General features: G+C 41.2%; 1 protein-coding gene across 1 annotated transcript in view; it reads left to right on the forward strand.

The window, feature by feature from the left end:
• Positions 1 to 9,182: 9,182 nt before the first annotated feature.
• Positions 9,183 to 21,835, forward strand: part of VGLL4 (vestigial like family member 4) — a 79,543-nt gene continuing 66,890 nt past the window's right edge. The window contains exons 1-2 of the mRNA XM_042880262.1: positions 9,183 to 9,208; positions 15,853 to 15,929. Of these exons, the coding sequence (XP_042736196.1) occupies positions 15,866 to 15,929 (64 nt within the window). The 5' untranslated portion in view covers positions 9,183 to 9,208; positions 15,853 to 15,865. The remainder of the gene's footprint in view (positions 9,209 to 15,852; positions 15,930 to 21,835) is intronic.

The following is a 21,835-nucleotide window of genomic DNA, read 5'->3' on the forward strand; positions in this document are numbered from 1 at the left end:
TAAGGATGTACTGCTTGCTGTTAGTAGCTAATTAAACTTTATATTGCAGCAGATGTTGTACAGCATCAAACCCTTCCAGCCTTTAAACTGTTTGTTGTGTGGCTGGTGGATTGGTCTTTCACTGTGCAGGTGTTTCTTTACTGCAGTTTGCCTGTAATGTGAACTGGCTGTGTTTGTCTTGCATGGACAAAATACCCATTGCCTATCTTGATTTGGCTTTGTGAACTTTCTTTGTGTACAGCAATATAACCGGTCATTTCATGCTCTTTAGGGAGAGTTTTGCAAATCCCAGTTTAATAGTTCCTAGTTTACTCCATCTGTTGATACACTGCCAGTATTCAACTCTGTGTAGTAAATCTTTGTGAAGTTCTTCCTCATAATCCATATAGGCTGAAATCTTAAACTGTATTCCGTTCTGTAAATCATTTATCTCTGTGCTTTTTAAAAAGTGGCCTACCTTTCCCCTTGAGGCCATTGGTCTTGAATGTATTTATTTTTCTGGCAGAGAGCCATGAATGAGTCATAGCCCAGAGCAGCTTACAGTCTGAACTCCTCTCTATTGTTAATATAAAATACTTCATGCGGTTGTTACAGCGTTATGCTATGTAAAACTTTTAAGAGAAGAGAGATTGATTTCAGACATGCTAGTTGCTTTTGAAGTTTCCCAACAGTATGTGGAAGTGATTTCTTATGGTCGTGCAGCTGTAATTCACTAAGATCACTAGTTGCATGGGAAGTTAGTACATGAGAATGTTACTCTGTCACAGTGCAGTGTGTTTGTTCTTTTGTGAAAATAGTCACACCAGCTTTTCATTCCATTTGTAACTTTCCTGTTTGTACCTCCCTGCTCTGTTTCCATATTGCTTTATTTTTTTAATTGTTCTTGAATTAATTCACAAGCCTTTTGTTCTGTTCTTCAGACACCACTCATTTCAGGCTTGGCCATTCTGCTGTGGATATTGTTTCATGCTCCATCCTCTCTTTTTCTGGACATGATTTATTTCTTGATGTTTAAAAGGCTTCTTTATGCTGAAGAGCCTGGGCCCAATCAAAGTACCAAGGATTTCCGTAGGTGAGTCAGCACTGTGGGCCTGGCTGGCTCTGAGATGGACAGTGCCAGTGGAGTGTAACTTCATCTCGTGCTTCAGAGGAAATAAACTGCACGACACCGGATGAATGGGGAATAAAAATATGACCGGGTGCATAACCCATGGATTTGTTTCTACTTTTTACAGTCTTTCTTCTTGATGTTGAGTCTTTTTATTAACTTTCCTTTAGTTCTGAGCAGCCCATTTGACTAGCATTATGATGTTTGGCTGTTCTTAGCTGATGAGTGCATAAAATTGTGCCACACAAGGTGCTGACTTCATCCATAAGTGTGCATAAGATGTGTTCTTAATCACTTTATTTCCCCTTTTCCCAAGTATTTGAATAGTAAGTTTCTCCAGGTGGCTGGCTGTATGACCCTTCAAATATTGGCTGTCTTTAATGTATTTAACTTCGTTTCAATTGTAGACACTGTATTTCTCATCTGCACTTCAGGGTGATTTCTCTTTACATTTGGTTCAGCTTGCTTGTTGGCTAACTTGACTGACAGATGGAGTTCAACAGCCTTATCATAAACAAGGTGCCTCTAGGTAGCACACAGCTGAACAAGTGTGGTTTCTTTCTTTTATAGGCCTGACCTCTGTAGTATCCCATAGCTTTCTGATGTTTGCAACAAACATCTTTGCCCAACTGGTGAGATACAGGTGGATATGGAGGCCAGTATTCCCAGACAGTTTAGGGAGCTGAACCCTAAGGTCCTTTTTTTTTTTTTTTATATTGATTGAAGAGATAATACTGGAGCCTGTTCTGCCTCAGGGAACTTTAGAACAAACATAGCACTTGGTGAGTATCCAGTAGGGGGGGATCCAACCAGGGTTATGACTCATGCCTTTTCCCAGCAATCAATTTAAAAATAGAATTGAAATTGAAATATGCTTTAAAGGTCAGAATGTCAGGTCAGTGTGTGTCTGATAGTTTTTAATGGTAAGGTGTTTACAGGGGACAAAGCATTCTTTATTTTTGAGGTCACTTCTGTTGGCCGTATATTGCGAGTGTGTGGACAGTTAACTGTCTTTGTATTATCTACTGCAGGAAGAAGAGACATTACCTTTGTATAGCTATTTTCTGGTATCTTTTTAGTCTGGGTAAACAGCTGATCCTTCTCTCTGTTATAAAACCAAGGTATCAAGTGACCTCGTTTACCTTTTGTTTTCTAGATAAAAATCTACAACATGGCTGTTAACTGATCCTGCCTGCTTTAGAGAAGAGGCTGTGTTTTATTCCTGCGTGTTTTAACAGTTTATTCAGGCTTCTTAAATCAGAAAAGAAATGAGTTCAGTTTTAGTACATGAAGGTGAAGCTTCAGACTGTGCAGTTACATTATTCATGTATAAACAAATATCTCAGTTACATCTTTTAAGTCTAGCCTAAGAACTTGGTGTCACTTTTACCTTCACAATCCCTTGCTCTGCCACAACCTTCCCATCAGTGTTGGATAGCTGTTTTGACAGTTGCTCATATTTTTCTGAGAAAATGAAAGTCATGCAGCTGCAACGACGAATATTCTGGTATGTCTGAAACTTCATGCAGATGGAATGGCTATCATGAGGGTTCTTCCTGATTTTAAATTTGAATAGAATTTGGTTCTTAGCTGCTGCAACCATAAGGGGTTGTTGTTACAAGTCAATAAATTGTACATAACGTTCTGGCTCCTGCTTCCTTCACCTGTCTTTTTTTTTTTTTTTGTACCATCAGGCCCTCTTTGAAAGTCTTGAGCCTCATGTTTAAAACACCTCCTCTATTCCCCTGAACTAAGTAAACCATTAAGTTAAATGTGTCATTTTAGCTTTATTGAATTAATTTGTATTACTTCTCTTACACTGAGCCTATTTAGCTCTATTGGTTTACTCGGTGAATGTGGAAGGCTGTGTTCCCACAGAGTGGATTTTTTTTTTAATCTCTGTCTCCTGCCAAAGTTTCTCCAAACCTCCTATTTTAAAATCAGTAGTGAAACATGAGAAGGAGACATTCAGTATGTGGTGGTGTTTTTTTTTTCCTTTGTGTTGCCATCCTCAAATTATCTTGCTCTCAGCAGTGATGAAACGTCTGGCTCGGTCCCTGTAGAAGACAAGACTGAGAGCCAAGAAGTCAGTAGCTTTGAATGCCTTGAGAGGGGTGCAGGAGAGGGGGAGGAGCCGATTACAGAATCCTCTCGATGTCTCATCTCTCCCAGTGTCTCATCTCATGACCCTGTTGGAGTGCACTGCGTTCTGAGGGGAGGCTTTTTAAAATTGAGCTATTTTCATACTGAAGTCTTGTTGATCTCGTTTCTTTAATTGCCTTACAAGTCTGGCGTTGAGACATACACATCCTGGATGAGGAGGTTCTGCATGCTTATGGCAAACTCTTACCCTCATCCTTAGTTTAATCATTTAAAGATGCATCTCTGTTTCCTTTCTAGCTTTCTAGTAATTTCGGTAGGAATCTTTCCAACAGCAGGTTACTTTTATCTAGTAATTTGCTGGTAGTGTCTTTGGTTTAGAAACAGTTCTGTTGACTAAAAACTTTTTCTTGCAGCTTTGAAATATATGTAAATTATGTAGTTTACACCGATTTAGTACATAAGCTCAAAGCAATTTTGCATCTGATCATGAAATGCAACCTGTTCATTATTTTAGTGATCCCAGTTAAAAATAAAATCTGCTGAAATTTGTTTTTTTATCTGAGAAAATTAAAAGAAGAACCTAAGAGGAAGTGAAATCTATTAGATGGATGTGATAACTGCACAAGAAGGGGAGAAAAATCAGGGAAAAATGTATAACTTATTCTGAATATGTAACTACATCTGTGTATCACTGATTGTACTGAGTTTGTCACTCAGGATTTTGCAGTGAACCATTTGTGTCCATTTTATCATTATTAATGAACTTGGACAAAACTTCTACAAATTAAAACCAGTGGGTTAATGCTGAAGAGCGCTTTTAATCTGTCAATCTGACACTCCTTTTTCTGCTTAGGTATCTCATCTTTTTTCATCTTATGGGAATCACCATAGGGTACAATCTTCTTTCCTGGAACAAAGCAAGCAAAAGTACCTGTGGTTAAATGTTCTGAAACAACAGTTAGTGGTGCTCATGTTTCTGTTCAGCTCGGGAAGTATTTTACTGTTTGCTTTAAGATTATGCTTCTGTTCTGACCCTGCTCCAACTGAAATTACAGAGTCTCTTTTAATCTTCCTTTGGATGATGGGGCAGACAATAATGAAGAGGGCAAGCTTTGTCTTGAAGCAGGTAATAAATAACCAACTCCATCAACTCACAGTTTGGATCGACTAGTCTGTCTGGAATTACTGCTATTTAACACATTATGTTCTAATGAAATAATAAACTATCTTTGAAAAAATTAGCGTCTCTTAAAATCTTATGTGGCATGTTGTTTTCAATTTGGATGTGTTCTTACATGATAGCTTTGAGATGCAGTGCAAACAAACTTTTACAGAGAAGAGCTTGAGATTCAAAGTACAGCAGTCTTGGCATTGAAGAAAGTCTGTTTGCTTGTGAGGCTGTGTAATTTGTTGTAGATAAAAATGTATTCTGACATGGTTTTAAAAGATGCTGTCATTGATAAAAAATATTTTATTTAAAGAAGATATAAATAGATGTATGCATTATAACTGTACTGACAGACACTGTGAATGAATAACACACCTTATGTAGTCTGTGATATGTACAGGCCTGCTCTGAAAGTAATGCCTCCCATTTTATGTTGACCCCCCCACTTCAGAGGTGGATGTTGGTGATATGGCTGTAGAGGTTGAACCTTCCCATCAATATTAAATTACGGTTTGTTACCATATAACACATGCTCTTTGTATTTATTGTAGTTTCCATGGAAATAAATAGCAGGTATTACTTTCAGAGAGATGTATGTGTAGTGTTGTCCTGTGACAGCTTTGGAAAAAGTGTTTGCTTTGTGGCACAGACTTAATTATCTCTGTGCTGTGTTTCTACTAGTACATCTTACCCTTCTGTTTAGACTTGAGGTAGCTTCATGTATTTCTGTGGTGTTGGAAAGTATTCTTACTGCTGCTGCTCAAAAAAGCAAAAGTGAAATTGGAGCAAGGAGCTGGAAGAAGTCAGATAATTCCTCTTTAACATGCAGTGAATGCCTGCTGGCAAATTACTGCATGCTATGGGCACCTAAAGAAAAAAGCTCCATCTCTTCAGAGTTGGGTGTTTCTTCAATAAACAGCACAACGTGTACCCCCTGCTACTAGTAACTTTTATAAGCTGGAATCACTTGAAAATGGTTTAACAAAAGCAGGTTTGAGCCTCATTCCACACTGAGTATCCCTGTCTAGTTAACATTAATGTCACTGACAGTAGTAAGACATATCACTGCTGTGATCCACATGTAAGGAAGTACTTGCCCAAGGCATTTTTAACCAACTGTTATTACTGTGGAAACGTTTTATTTTCTCAATTGGTTGTGGAACAGATGTTAAGCTTAATTTCAATAATAATTACAGGATTAATGAGAGTCTGCAGAGCTAGGACATCAGATCTCCTTGTGTATGACTACAGCTGTTTGATATATTTCCCTTTTTCTGTTCTGCTTTTTTGGGGGAGGGAGGAAGCTTTTTTCTTTTTTCTTTTTTCTTTTTCCTAAACGCCTTAAAACAAGCTATGAAGCAATGGTAAATGTTCCAGGAAATTTCTTAGTGTACATAGAAAGCAGGTTGTGCTGCTTATGAAGTAGTAGCGTCTTGTCAAATTGAGCTGATTCTACCTGTTCAGAGGGCTCAGGGACCGTGGGCTGACACAAGTTCAGGGCAGCAAATCTTTGGCTGACAAGCATTCTCCTGAGCAGCAAATCTAGGTAATACTGCTGTAACTGGAATGCACTCATAGCTCTTGACTTGAAATCACTTTTCTTGTCTGCTGGTTCCTCCCAGTCCACAGGTGTGCCATAGTGTTGTGCCTCAGCTGCCTGCTTCCAGTCCTCATTCACTGCTCTGGATCCCTCAGGTAAGTCTTCTGTTGCACTGGCATATGGAGTGTAGAAGTAACGCTGTGTGTTATTCCACTGGAATTTCGCTACCTCCTCTCCCCACCCCCTTCCCACTTATCACTTTTCAGTCATTAATACACATGGAAGAACAGGTGTCCATTCAACTGTGGTCTGTTGTGGGATTTGAGTCACACCTTAAGCTCTCTATTGGGTGCCCGAATTCCGGTTGAAATTTTTCATTTGAGTTCAGGTATAAACTGTCAGCTGTCTCGGTCAGTTTTCGTGTTTCAGCAAAGTTTGGTTTCTGCTGGCATTTAGTCAGCAAAGAGCCTTTGATACCATTTACTTGCAAAGTATGTGCAAAATGAGAAACAAATTGTAACACCCAAGCAAGCCAAAATATTGTTCATCAAACAAGATTGTTTTTGATTTACTAATCTGTGAATTTGCCTTTAAACAGCTTCGCTAAATATTAGCATGTGTTGAGTTCAGTGCCTTAAACAAGTTTCTCTTATGGTTTGATAGCTGTTACAATTTGTTTTTGGTGATTTCCAGCTTTGACAATTAACAGTTGTTCTTTTTTATAATTGTTGTTTCAACGACTGCTGATGCCTAACTTCAGTGGTGAAGTCTGTCTGTACTAGCAGTGTTTGTGCAGGAATGCATAGGGTCATCTTCGCCAGAGGCTGATGTTTCCTCAGACTCCTTAGATGGTTTAATAAATACTCTTCTAAAACTTCTGCTGGGGGCTGTAATAGCATATGCAAGGATCAAAAGCTGTTTTGACCTCTGTTTTTCAGGCTCCTCCTCATCCCAGGAGCTCTCCTTAACAAAGAAGCTTTTCCTCCTTCTTCCCCTCCAGCAGTTGTAAACAGGAGTGGTGTACTTTTTCCTTGAAGATACATATTGAAAAGGTTTGTAATTAGTCTACAGCAATTCATCCTCATGATACTTACCAGTGTCTATTTGAGATCTTTTCTCAGTGCCTGCGGTTTTGTTTTCCCTAGTTCAAAGTCTTTTTTCTTGTTTGGTGCTTTAAATATTTTTTTTCTACATCACTATTTTGACTACCATTTTTCCAAAAATTAAAAAATAAAATTCCTGTTCTTCCTGGTAGTGAAAATACTTTCCAGTTCAGTATTAAAATATCAAAATAATAAAACAACAAAAACCAACCTGTAACTACTATCCTATATTGTTATAAATATCACAGGTTAACAGTTAAAGACATATAAAATAGTGTTTGTCATACTTCTTGCCTTTCACTTTTTTAGCCACTGAAATCAGTCCATTGGCTATACTAAGTGCTTAGTCTGAATCTGGAGTTCATTTAGTGTTTGGAATGCATTTCTGGCTAGCTTTTGGTGGCCCTGAGATCTCATGACCTGTCCTTGCAAGGATATGAAAAGGCTTCAATATCAGTTGCATGATTTTGACAGATTTTAAAATTGGAGTTGGTGAGCACAGCCCCATCACAGGCTCTGACTTATGCAGGATCAGGATGCAGGGTTTGCCTCTGGCCGTTTGTTGCCATGCATCCTCCCCACACCACTTGGTGGGGCTTCTGCATTGGTGGCCGTGCTGTGTAAGTGTGGGAGTTGTGCTTCCTCCCCTCCTTTGTGCTTAAGAACCGTTTTCAGAAGCTAAAATAAATCTTTCTCTATCTTGGTGCTTTTTTTTTTTTTTTCTCTTCAGTAAAGAAAGACAGCTGTGCTGCTTTTTATCTCTTTATGCATGTGTTAGAATATATGTTTGTCACATGGAGAGAAGGAAGCATGAGCTGACTAAGAAATATCATGCGCATAACTGTACTGAGATGTTTTGCTGCTGCCTGGTGTCCTTTCCAGGTCCCACCACATCACCACAGCGCTGACTCCCGTGGTGCATCTGGAGTTGATGGGTTTTCTTATCTCTTAGTTGTTTTATCAGGTAAGGTCTTTAATTAGTGCGCTTATGCTCTGTTTGATCCTTGGTAAGTCATATGATCTCAGCTTCTGATAAATGGTTCTTTCATATGCACGAGTCTGACAGCTTCATTTCGTGATATGACTGAGGGCAGGCTCGGTGTGTTGATACGCTCCTGAAGCGCTCAAGTCTTGAAAATTTGGGGTTTGGAATGAGCGTTCCTGCAGGCCATGGGGGATGGTGCAGGAGTGGATGGTGCGCAGGGGTGCGTGGTGGCCATGACTAACGTGGGCTGCTTGGAACTAAAGAGGAGCCCCGGCTCTGCGGGTCTGGATGTGTCGGAGAGTTCCTTGTCGACCGAGGCAGTCACTCAGCTTTCATTTCACACGTTGATTTTTGGCTACTTTCTCAGAGGGCTGAATGAGTCACAGCAACTGCAAGGAGGGACTTGGAAAAAAAACAAAAAACAACTGCTCCCACCAACAAACCTACCGCGCTTCGGGAGTAATGAGTCGTAAACAGGAAATCAATGCGGAGCTGTAGTATCGGCAAATGGGATTTGCGGCCGGGGGCTGCAGGGCTGGAAATGCTGCTTTCTGCTGCTCGCACTGAGCCGACGGGGGCCGGTGAGCGACTTTCTCAGCTGCCGCCTGATAGAACGCTTTAATTCTAAAGGCGTGCGCTGCGTTTGCTTTTAAGCTTGCTTGGCTTTGTTCTCCAGAGAACCGCCGGTTTCCCACAGTTCCCGAAGCGCTGGGCGCCGTCCGTCCCTACCTGCTCTCCGCCCTTCCCCACCGCGCGAGCCCCGCGGGCGAGCCCCGCGGGCGCCCCCCGCCCCGCCTCCCGCAACCGCCGTGGGGGCGCTCCGTGCGGGCGGGGCCTGGCCGCGGCTCCGCTTCCTCGTCGCCGCCCGCGCCGCGCTCTGCTACCTGCGAGGATATGATGTCAGCACCTCATTACCCTAATTATGCTGACCTCATAGCCCGGCCCGGCCAATGGGGCCGCCCCGCTCTCCCCACCTGCTAGCAGCAGAATTCCATCATTCCTGGGATTCCTCCCCGGGCCCGTGCAGCGAGCGGCGCCGGGGCCAGCGGCGCCTGCTCCGCTCCGCTCCCGGGCTCGCCGCCCCGGCCCGGGAGTAAACAAGCGGCCCTCCGCCCCCGCCCGCCGCCGCCCCGCTCCGCCGCTGCCGCCGCCCGCCTGGCCCCGCGGCCGCGCCGCCTCCCGCCCGCCCGAGAGCACGCTGGTGAGTGAGCCCGGCCGCGGCGGGGCGGAAGCGGGGAGGCGGGAGGAAGGGGACAGGTGGCCCTCGGGGGCGGCGGGCCCCGGGGCGCCGAGAGGAGTGCCGGCGGGCGCTGACAGGCGGAGCGCCGCCGTCCTGCCGGAGCGGGGGAACTCCCGGCGCCGCGGGACTTCTGCCGAGCTGCGCCGGGCGCCCCGGCGTGCGTTTGTGCGGGCTGGGAGGAGCGGGCGCGGCGCCGCCCCGGGTAACGGGCTGCCCCGTGCCTGCCCGCGGGGCCTGGAGCCGCGGCGAAGGGGCGGCTTTCTCCGCGGGGTTGGGTCCTGCCTCGGGCGAGCGGCGGCTGCTGTGCCGCGCCGTGTCGTGCCGTGCCGTGCCGTGCCCTCAGGCTCCTCCTGGCTGCGGAGCGCCCTCACGGCCCGCCACGCCGCACCGTCACAGCAGAAGGTGCTGAAGCCGGCTGCTGGGAAACAAGCCGCCCTAAGTTTTTGTCTGGAAGCCTGTTGCACAGCTCTGGGACCAGCAAAGCAGCGTTTCGACTGCCATCTTAAATTCACACCTTGGCTTCGATAGAGTGTATTTTTCTTACGGAATTCCACCAGCAGCAGACGGTTTTGTGGTGCAAATCTTGTTGAACGAGTCCTAAGGGCACTGCTAAAGCCTTTTCACTCTGCATCTAGTATATTCTGTTTGTAGAGCGTATTTTAGTCTGTAGCAGAGCAGATTCAGTTTCCCTGATGAGGCTGAGTTTGTTTCCCAGGTATCATTAGAAGTAATTAAGTTTCAGGCCAGGCTGACAGCAGGTGACACCTGTGCACCTCTTTTCTGAAAGTGGGAATTTAACAGCCGTTTTGCTGACAAGAGAAGCTGTGAGGGCAGCTCACGTTCCTTTTCACTGCTGCTGCAGGGTTATCAGCAATACGAAACGACGGGAATCTCGTAGTTAAACCAGAGCACAGCAACCTGTCAAGTGCTCCACGTTCTTCTTGTGGCATAACTTTTTTGGAGAGTTGAGATCCCTGTAATGTTCTCTGTGCAGTGACATTACGGATTATTATGTAGAACTGTGTGAGGTCTGGCAGTAATCTGTCCCTATTGCTGCAGTAATCCGTGAGGATTTATAAGGCTTTTCTAATACTTGTTCTTTATTTCTGTTTTCCTGTATGCCTACTCTTAAGGGTATTTCTGATTTTGCTTTGTTTACATCCCTTATGTTTCTCTTTCTTCTGGTCAGTATCACAGTTACCATCATGATATTTGATGTCAGGCTGTATTTACAAAAGTCCACTGCAAGTCACAAATGGCCAACAGATCTGGCCCGTCTTGGTAGAATTTGGTAGCATCTACACGTGCATTGTGTTGGGGTTTTTTAGCAAGCCACTGGGCTGAACAGTTGCTGCAAAATGGCGCAAACGTGGAGAATGGGGATGGGGCATTTTGGGGCAGGATGCTGGCCTTCCTCATCCCTGCTCAGTTATGACTCAGTGCTGTGACTGCAACCAGTAGCGTGGAGTAGCAATTAGGCTGGTTCTGTAAGTGCTGAGCACCCAGTGGTGCTGCTGGAAGCTGAAAGCCTGATGGGATGAAATAGGGCTGGTAGTTAATCTTGGTAGAAGATGGTTGGTATAGACCTCTTGGGCTTGTGAACTGAAGAAGCATTACAGAGCGACAGGAGATACATATGTGTGTACGTATAAATATGTAGCTTTGATAACTAACATGATTTGGAGACACTCAGAAGGTTGATCTGTTTTCAGTGTTTGAAAGTTTTCCATTATAACAGATTCTGATTGGTTCCTTTTACTATGTTTAGATGTTGCATACTCTTTTTATATCAGAATTTGTAACATGATGGACTTTTTAGGTTCAAGATACAGTCAAGTTAGACTTTTCCTGTTTAAGTTCTTGTGTTTGCTAGCTTTTAATTCAAATACTGTTATTAACAGATTTCTTTTTAGAATGTTTCCATGTTAGAGAGGATTTACGTATCAAGAAGACAAAAAACATAACGCTAAATGCCAAGGTTTTGCTTTAAGCTTATCGTTTTATAGGTGGCAAGTTTCTGTGTGGAGATTTAGCTCTTCATGCTTTCCACACACAAAACAAGCACAGTAAGAACCCAAGGTGCTAAACAAACACATTAAAAATAAATGGTACTTTGATGATTCCTCTGATCAAATAGCTGAAACTCACTGGGAAGATTTTACTGTTGTAAATGAGAAATAAGATCAGAACTCTATCTAAACTGAACACTTAACAGTTAGCATTTTGTATGACTATCTCAACAAAGGATTTATGCATCCCCCAGTAGAAGCTGCAGTACAGGTGCAGTTGAAGGAATTTAAACATGTTGTGGCTTTTGAGGACGTATATTGAATATAACATGCTTGTCATTAGCCTTATTCACAGTGCACATATGCTTTACTCTCTCCTCTGTGAAAAAATAAAAGCTCTTGACTTGGTTTTCAACAAATTATCGCATCATACTCCTTTCCTCTGCAGCCTTTTCCATTGTGCTGATAAGTTGTTTCTGGATTTTCTTTTCCACTGCACTTTCTTTCACTGAAATCAACTGAAATACCCCTCTTTCTCTGCTGACTTGGGATTACTGCACTTGTCTAACAAGCACTTTGCCTGCATCTTTCTAGGCGTCAGGTGCTTTTGTCCTGTTTGCCCATGCTCTTCAATTAATCATGTTTTCTTTATATCTCTGATTATTTACACTTCCTTCACTTTCATCCTCACTCCCTTGTTGTTTCTGGAGTGTCTTGTTTTTGTCTCACTTTTTCATTGCTATAAAGGACTTTATTCCTCAATCGACTTCTCTCCCTCCAACTTCATCTGTGATTTCCCCAGACACACGAATCCAAGTACCAGATTTTTCTCTCCATCATTGAAAAGTTCAGCCTTTCACCCTCCTTGGCACCATTCAGATGTCTCTCTCTAGTTCCCACTCAGCAAGTTTGAAAGAGACCACATAGTATTGTATGCTTTCAGAAGTTTTTTATTAACTTGTTTGCAAGAGCTGTTGACTGCTCTGCTATTCTGTATGTCAGTCAGACCTGTGATCCAACTATTCTTATGAGGATGACCTCTCTTTAAATTTTCTTGTCCAAACTGTGCCTACACCCTACTCAATTTTTTTATCTGCCCAGCCTTCTCTGTGCAGACCTTTTGTTCTCATCCCCAAGTGTATGCATCCCTTTCCCTGTTTCTACCTTGTTACTTTGGTTCCCAGTTAAGATCCCTTCAAGCCAAAAGCTAATAGCTCCGTGCTGATTATTGCTGCAAGCATTATCTTTTTATTTCTCCTTCCTTTCTGTTCCTTCACTATTCCCTTTTTGTTTAATCAGATATGAAGTTCGTCTCTTTTTGGAAATCTTTCCTGACATACCCTGCTGTGAATAATAACTGTGGGATTGCATGAACGTCCTGTTGCCCAGTCTGCAGTTTGTCTTTGGTTTCCCTACTGCTTGTTTATTTGACTTTTAAACAGGCAGGTTTAGGATTTTGCCCCGTGTTCTTTCCCTGATGCTCAGAGGGTACCATATAAATCCATGAAAACATTTAATGGTTCATTTTTAAAAGATTTGATTTCTCTAATGCTACACTCTGTGTATGTTAACAGGCATTTGATAAGCTGAGCATTTGCAGAAGCTTGAAAAGAAGGGACAAAATAATGTGTTGTTTCATTATACTGACAGGTGTTTTGTTCTGATGAGTCAGTGATAATCATTCAGATGGTGTCTGAACAGCAAGTTACTAAACGTCTCTTAAATAGAATTTTACATTCTATGTCTGTGCTGTTTTTCAGAATGTTTCAGTGCTGCTGTGCAGGTGAGATGTCAGGCTAGGGAAATACTGAGTAGAAGCAGTAACCAATAACTAATAATTGAAATTACTGCAGATAAAAATATCTTAAGCTCTTGTAAAAGTACTTTCAGCTCACACTGCTTGAACAGTTTATTACAAGTAAGAGACTTAAACTGAGAGTTGAACTGTTTTCATAGTGTGTAAATCAAGTCTAGCCAGAGGAAGTTAAGTTTGTGTACTTCATCTTGGTAGGCACTTGTTTTCCCTTTTGAGACCTGGATGTAGACCAATTAGCACATAGGCTAAAATACTGGGGTTTAGTTTTGTCTCTAATGCTTAAAGAAATTTTGGTGCAACAGAGAGTTGATGCTTTTATCAAAACCTGGGAATTGACCTTTCAGTTCTGCGGCTGCTGAGGGGAGCAATGGGGCTGTCCTCTGAAGGCTGGCTGAGTACACGGAGCAGTTGCTGTTCTTTCTGATAAATGAGGATTCCGAGCTTTAAACCACCAAGGGAAGATTCTCCTCTCATTCTCGTAGGCAACCTTTGTTTCTTTTCTGAACTGCTGTCCCTGAGATGTTAGCTTAACTGAGGGACGGGGGGATATTTCATACTGTTTGAATACAGCCTGGGAGCTTGTAGCTTCTTGAAGGTACTTTCTAAAACTGTCAGTGTGCTCAGCGGCCTTGAAAAGTCACAGCATATGTGGAATCACATGCTGGCACTGGCAGATGGCTGTATAAGCAGCATCCCTTCAAGGAAGCTCTTGAACAGGCACAACGTTCTTCACAGGGCATTAAGCGTTAGCAAAACACTTCTGCAACTCTCCGTGATGTGAACTTTCAGGAGTGTGCAAAGCTACAAAACTATATTGAGGATAGTTGTGCTAAAGTTGTTCTTAAAGTGTCTAATTTCCTGCAGAGAATTCAGACTCGGTTCCCATTTCCTTCTCTCAAGGCAAACTTCTGTCACCAGCTAACTCTCTCACTATGAGCATGTTCTGGAAAGCTTTCATTATTCCAAAATTACTGAAACACTCGAGGAAAGCAGCAAATAGAAAACTTGTTTTCAATAAAAGACGTTATAGTACCCTTTGCCTTATTCTTTACCGTGAGTTTTTCTGAAGAATTGACCAAAAAACTCAGCATTCTTTTGAAATGTAGGACAAAGCTGGTTAGTGCTAAACCAGGAGATAGCCGTCAGTTTGGTGTAGCTGCCTCATCTGATCAGAAGCCTTGTCATCTTTGTTTCCAGCAGACTTTGGCTTTGTTAGAAGAGTCTGTGTGAGAGGCTCAGTAATCAACAGCCAGAGGGAAAGAAAGTGGTGCTATTTTAAAGTCCTCGGAAAACAAAAGGGAGAAAAGAACCAACCATCCCCGGCTAAGAGATCAGAGTGCAGTGATGGAGCTCTCCTTACTGAATGCTGCTTGCTTTGATTTGGAAGAGGGAGAAGTTGAAAATGATATAAAGAAATATTTAGTTGAGACAGACTTTGTAAAATCAGAGTCTAAGATCTTATTTTCTAAAATGTGTTGCCTGCCTATACTGCCTTAAAAGAGAAGAGCTGACTGCTCTGTCTGAGTTAAAGTACCGTTCTTGAGCAGAAGCTGATTCTGACAGCAAGGAAGAATTATCCTTGAGCGTGATACTTGGTTATTGCAAGTTTCTCCAGTCTTCTTGGCAGTTCTGATGCCAAACAAGACTGGATTTAATTCTTTTTTGAAAAAATCACGGAAACTTAACCGTACTTAAGAATCCTTCATCTTATGCTTTAAAATCTTTGATTGATTTTAGAGTCTTTGACTTTATTTAGGAAGAGGGAGGGAGGATCGTGAGGTTTATCATTCATAGTGCAAAGTCAAAGAAATGGCTTCCCAAACATGTGCTTGTTGTTAAGCCCATAGACACATGTTTGAGATTTCTCTGTTTGAGATTTCCCTTTTTTCTCCTTTTTCTCTTCTTTTCAGCGTGATTTGGAAATGGAAGAGAAAATTACAGTGAGCAGTTTTTATGGCAGTCTATCATACAGGCTTTGGGAAGGAAAAAAAAAACAAAACAACAAAGACATTGTGAGCAGTCTTAGGGTTGTCTCTGTTCCTCTATTTGTTTTCCTAACAGCTCTCTCTCTGCAGTTGTCTTATTGTAAAACAGATACAAGTTGCTGGCCTTTCCGTGAAAGCATCTTGACAATGTGCTGCTCTCCTCTTTACTTTCACTTTCACATCTTTTTACACAGGAAACATTTCGGTTTTGAAGCCATTTATGTAACACTTATATAAACTTTATTAACTTTTTTTTTTTTTTTGTGGGAGAGGCTGTTGCTTAGCAAGCTCCTAAAATGTACATTGTTGTGGGATGGCGTTAATTTGTTCAGTATGGGAATAATATGAGTTGTGTGGGGAAAGAACAGGTGCAAGAAGTTACTGAGGTGTGATGGTGATTATGTAAGTCACAGTTTTCTGTCTGTGGCATACAGATGCACACTGAAGGCTTGACCATACATTCATAAGTAAGAAAGCATCTTAATAGCTTACAAGCTTTAGATAATTTCACTTTGGGCGTAGGAGAATATGGGCTCCAAATTTATTGAAGATTCTGAGTCTGAAACAATCTTAAGCTGATATGGATCATTGGGCCACCTGTCCAGGCGGGTTGCATCTTTGGATATTGTCTCATGTGACTGTCTGGATGGAAGGAAGGCATGTGGAAAGGAAGAAAACCTTCAAAAATGCAGCAGGCAAGATGATAGGATTTCTAGTATTTGTAGTTTAGTGACTGAATAACTGTGTACTGTTAAAGCATTGTAAATTTTAAGACCTTTTCTCTGAATTTTCCAGGATCCAGAGAGGAATGGAGACTCCATTGGATGTTTTATCAAGAGCAGCCTCTCTGGTACATGCTGATGATGAGAAGCGTAAGTCTGAAACTTAGTTCTCTATTTCCTGGATCCAGATGTTTATGTTTGCACTGTGTATTAGCCTAGGAGTTGGCTTTGCTCATTTTTGTAGCTTTTTGAATCTGATATGTAGGAAGATGTCTCTAGAAGCCCTTAAAACATGGTCTTCCTCAAATGCAAAAGCAATATAATGCATGTAAATTGCTTAGTATGCAAAACTATCACTTTAAAAATGTGCTTTCCCATCTATAGAAAGGTGCCCAACTTTTCCTGATTACTTTTGCATTGTTAGTAGACAAAGAAATTGTAGTGGAGCTGCTGGCCAGCTAGGGAGGATTTGAGAGCTCACACTCCTCAGTGTTTTAAGTTAGGCCTATTCTCTTGTAAGAACACATAACTGGGTGTGCATGGATGGATGAGCAAAGATTCCAGCTCATAAAAACTAGGAGATGAACTGTTAGAATTAGTAATGAGCATTTCACTTTCCTTTCAGTGCTAATAAATGGTGAGCACAGGATGTCAGCTTGGTAAACGTCAGTTGTAGCAGTGGAGTAACATGTTGGCAATCGTATGGGTAGCATTTTCACTTCTCTTAGCGTTCACATTAAGTGTCCAAGGTGTGTTAGCCAATGTCAGCAGAATGTTTTCATTTATGGCAAACTGCAGTTGTACTTTTTAGAATGGAGCCTGAGTATTAACTCTGTTTTTCAGTTTTTTTTCTGAGTAGTGTATGTTTCTTGGCTATCAACCTGAATAGATGCTAACTAGAAAAATGCTCTTCTGGCTTTTAAACTGCTTTTGTGTGCAGCTTCTGTGCATCGTCACCTCTTAAGGTGAATTCCACTTTTCTTTTTAATCTTTGCTCTTTTATTCTGTGCACTTTTTTTTGAAAAGTGGAAGCTTTGAATGTTTTATAAAAGAATTCATTAATGCTGTTGCTAATCACCTCACTGAAGTGCTTGCAGTAGTAAACAAACACTGTGTGTTTGAAGATGAAGTTCCATCATGTTTGTCCATTCAATATTCAAGATAACAGTAGCTCACTATTGAAGAAATTTGAGCAGTGGTGGTTTTATACTCATGAGCTCTTTTCTATTATTGTCTCTGTTTTATAATGAGTATTGCTGTTGTTGTTCTTTCATGTTCTCTTCTCTGCTAGATATGGACTGGATTTGTACTGATGCCACTACAGTGGGATGATTTAGTTTAATGCTACAGTTGTTGACTGTTATGAGTACAATGAACAGCAGTGAAAGTCTCAAGGAGATTTCTCTGATTTTGGCTTGGGAAATTTCTCTTGTAAGCTAACTCGCAAATTTGCAGGGAGGACAAAAGCTTGGCCTGTTTTCCTTTGACTACTTATTTTTACTACATAAAATTGGAGGCACTACTTTTGGAGTAGTCCTGGCATATTTTTAGTATGCATTATCAATTTTCTTATGTTTGAGATGCTTTTTTTTGTTGTTGTTGCCTACTGCCTAAGTTCTCTAGTTTGAATTCGATTTTGAGTTCCATGGGGTAGGAATGTTGGGCTGGATTTAGAGAATCCAGAGGAAGTCTGATTCAGTGCAACTTGAATGTGAGGAAGCTGGTGTGTGTCTGGTTCTAATTTACATTCCTTTAGTTTTACTACTTCGACTTAATTAGATTTATACCACTCTGCAACTTCTGACTTAGATCGTCTCTGAGTTTGTCCTGTTGCTGTGCCCACTGCACTGTGCACCAATCATGCTGTTGTATGAAAAGCTGCTCGAAGGAAGAAATGGTAGCCCAGGCCAGAATGGGCTGAACTTTTTTTTGTTTGTTGACCTGTGGAAATTGTACCAGCAAGTGTTGCTCACATTGTGTTGCAGAACGGATACTAAGAGTTAGCCTTAGCCCTGAATTGGGCAGACATCCTTGAACTTTCCAGTGAAGTGCCTGGCATTCCCCCCTACAGTTTTAGCACTGGTTCTTCTCTATATCTGTATATCCCATATTGAATTCTACGTAGTTGTTAATATCCCAGTCACAGTGCAGAGTAATAAAAACATTAGTGTCTTATCCAGAGCCTTTTACTTTTGAGCTGGAATAGAAGTTTTTCTAAGGGACAATTCCTGGTGTCCTTCATACATTTCGTGTTTGAAATATTTTTGTTTTTTGAATGGAGACACAACAACGGAAGCCATGTGCTTTCCTGACATGAGGATGCTCTGAAGAGATGAGTAGGTAGGTTCCAATGGATCAGTAAATCTTCTCATAAATGTGCTTGTGGTTATCTAAGGTAAATAATAAGATTTGCAAGAGCTAATTTGTCAATTGAAGACTTGTCACTAATCACTGAACTGGCAGAGGAGAAGGGAAAGGATGTAGGAAGTCGGTGCTGTTTATGAGCAGCTGTTCCAGGGTAGGTAATGTGCAGCTCTTCATCTGTAGGTGGCATTTGTAAGGTGTTGCTGCTTGGTGCTTTTTTTCCCCCCCAATTTGTTCAGTGAGCTTTATATGAAGTGGACATCTGTAAGGCCTGTGTATGCATGATGTCTTTTTAATGTTATCAGAGCTAGAAACCTCACCAAATGTTGATTCCTGTAGAGATGCAAAAGTCAAGCTTACTATGAGATTTTTGATGCTGCTCTTCTGTTCTTTCCCTAAACCATACTTACTGGAATTGCAATGATCTTTCATATCTTCAGTACTTACAGTGGCTAATTTGAGAAGACTACAGTTTCAGATGGTAATATTTTAGTAACTCATTACTGGAAGTGCAGTTTTCCATAACTCCCATAACTGTGCAGAGTTCAAACACTGTGAAGTGTTATTTTGTATTTATCTTATGTAAAAATAAGGATTTTGAGAATTGGTCTTTCAATTACAAAAAGTGATATAAAAGCATAATGTTGTTATTGAGAAAAAATATTGAGGGAAGAAGCTGATGAGAGCTTGGACACACAGAATGCATTGCAAACACTGAGTATTTGTCCTGTAACGTGTTGTTCATACTTCCTTCCAATGAGCAATTCCAGTTCATGAATATGGGAATGGAGGAGAGAAAAAACGCGCTGTTTCTTACCCTCTCAGGATAACAGAATGAAAAGTCTGTTTTTGGAAACAGAACACAATATACTTCCACAAGGAAATGAAAGATTTGGAAACAGCTCATAAATGGCACGAGAATGTTGAGGGTAATAGCTTTGCATTCTGGTGCATTGTGCTGCTTCCATAACAACTGAGTCTTCGGTTACATTTTGAAACCCTGCAATAGAGGACTACATTTAAAAGAAAGATGATTTTTGATTAAGCTGTTCTTCTTGAACATGTGGAGGAGTTGCATGCGATATTCTTTTTCTACATGTAAGCCTGGAATTGCTATTCTGCACTCCTTGCCTGTGGTGACTATTATTCTTCAGCAGTGGTTCCTTTTATGTGGCTTAGTTTAATCAATTTCAAATAATTAAGCTAGACTGCAGAGTTGGTATGTCTAATACAGAAAAACTGTTGTGCTTTAAAATCCCAGCCCTAATCTATTTTGCAATGAAGAGATGGATAATTATTATGAATTAAAACCTGTTCTTGTGGTCAGAGCTTATCTGCTGTGTTTAGCAAAACAGAAACTTAAGCTTTTTGGAGGAAAATCTGATTCCTAAGCAGTAATATTTATGTTTGTAATCCCTCAGCAGCTATTGAAGGTGTTAAAACTGGATTTGTCAGTTAGTCATTTATTTAATCAATGATGGGGAAAGACGGAGTCCTGTTAGTTTTGGAGCAGAATTTGTGGCATAACTCATCTGTTAGTACTGAAAAGAAGAGAAGTATGGAAGTGTGATGTTTCTGCTTGGTAGCAGTGTGATGGAAAAACATATGTGGTTCAATCACTGAAAGGCAGCCTGAGTCATCTGTTGGTGCTGCATGAATACCAAAAGCCTTAAATAATAAAGTACTGTGAGTAATGACATGTGTAGTATTATGCTTTTAGATTTATGAACCATATAGACTAGGAAAATATTAATATTTCTGTGTTTTTAAGTATCAGTTCACCTTTTTTTCCTTTTTTTTTTTTTCCCCATAAAGCACTCAAATGGCTGAATTCCTGACCTTCTGCTCTTTGTTTTCCAAAAACACTTTATAGCTGACCTTAGTATGTTCAGAGAGGAGCTTTCTGTGAAGTGATGTCAGGGCTATCTCATCATTCTTAGGATTTTCTTGAAATTAGGAGTGTTAAAAGGGAAAAGTTATTCCTTGAAGTGCTTCCCTCCCACCCCTGTACTCTTATCTCCACAAAACTTCACCCTTTATTCTCCCTCAAAGTTTATTGTAGCGAGGAAATAAAGAATGAGTAGCACTATGTTTTCAACTTGTTAAATAGGCTGGAAAATGGGGCTGTTGTCTGCCTGGCGCCTAGTTGTATTTTAATAGCACTAGAACACCATTAGCATACTCAGCGGCGTGATGGTAATGCCTTCAGGAACAAAGTGTCTAAATATGTATTTTTAAAATTAATTTTAAAACATTTTGTAGATGTTATCCGGGTACAGTTGATAAACATGCTGTAGCATCCTTCAGCATAGCAGATGCTTTTGAGCCAGTGTGGCTTGGGCACAAACCAGCTGCTCCGAGTTCCGACCCTCGTCATGCAGACAATAAGTCTTTTCTTTCCGAATCCCGTCTACCTAATTGGTGATACAATGTTTGCAGTGATTGGTGGCATTACCTCCGAGGAAATTTTGTTTGCTGAAACACTATCTCTTTAAATGTTGTTTGGCACAGAGAGGGAAAAGAATCTTCTTGCTAGAATGGAATTTGTCATCAGATACCAACCGCTGCTCTGAAAACTGCAGCTGAGTGAATACCATATTGTTAAGCATGATAGCACATACACAAGCATGTGGAACTTGTCAATGCACATGCTTCTAAATGATTGTAGTCTCTGAAACAGGATATCTGGGACTTTGTGCTTGGTTTGGTCTGTTCTACAGAACTAAATATTTGTTATTGTCTGAGCCTGGGGAAAAATACGGGGAAAATTACTCAGTCATTGTGGGTTTGTTCTGTTTTTTTTATGGTGGGTGATTGCGACGCAAATGGGGTTTTTTTTTACAGCTAGGCAGAAGATAGTAGCTTGTGAAAACCTGGCCATTTTTATGTAGTGGATTATTTTATTTCATTAAAAAACTAACCTAGTTGCTCCTCAGCTAGGAGTGCTGCAGGCTGACTCGTGAAATGCAGGATGCTTTCCCAGGATCTTCTTTCCACATCTGTAAGAACGCAGAGAATCAGGGCGTGCTTGGACACATGCTGTGTCACACATGAAAAGCTGGTGCACTCTCAGTTAGGGCAGAATTAGAGAGAAACTACTTTGGATTTGGGCTATTTTCTGTTATCTGTCCTTTCTCTTACTTGATCGTGTTGCAGTTATTGCAAGCTCTTATCCTCGAGTCTGAAAAGGTAAGAAGTAGGAACGCTTTACAACTTCCTGGCTGGCTCTTGTCAATAGGCATGCTGTCCCTCCGTTGCTCAGGTTCTATCCACCAGATGCCATACATTCTGCAGTGACTGTTACTCATTTTCCGGATGGCAAAGCAGGACTTTTTGGGAAAGAGAATGTCTTTGGTGCAATGTAACAGTTCTTCATTTTGTTTACGCAAGTAGGCAAATAAGGAAGTACATTTTGCTGGAAGGAAATTAAAAGCCTGTGTTTAGGAAAGGAGGATTCAGAAAGCACTATGTTCATTTTTGATTTAACGACCTTATGCTGGATCAAAGGATGACTTTATTTAAGTACATTGGTATTATACAATATGTTAAAGCAGTCTTACTGTGGTGAAGTTAATTTCTTTACAAGGACTGTGGTGTTAAAATTGAGGTCGCTGACTCCTCTTTCTGTTCTGCACTCTTCAGTGAAATGTTTGTAATGTGTTTGGAGTCCTGTTGTAAACAGATATAGATCT

The sequence above is a fragment of the Lagopus leucura genome, unplaced genomic scaffold (assembly GCF_019238085.1).
Source record: "Lagopus leucura isolate 7727_CA_CO unplaced genomic scaffold, USGS_WTPT01 Super-Scaffold_100026, whole genome shotgun sequence".
Classification (NCBI taxonomy): domain Eukaryota; kingdom Metazoa; phylum Chordata; class Aves; order Galliformes; family Phasianidae; genus Lagopus; species Lagopus leucura.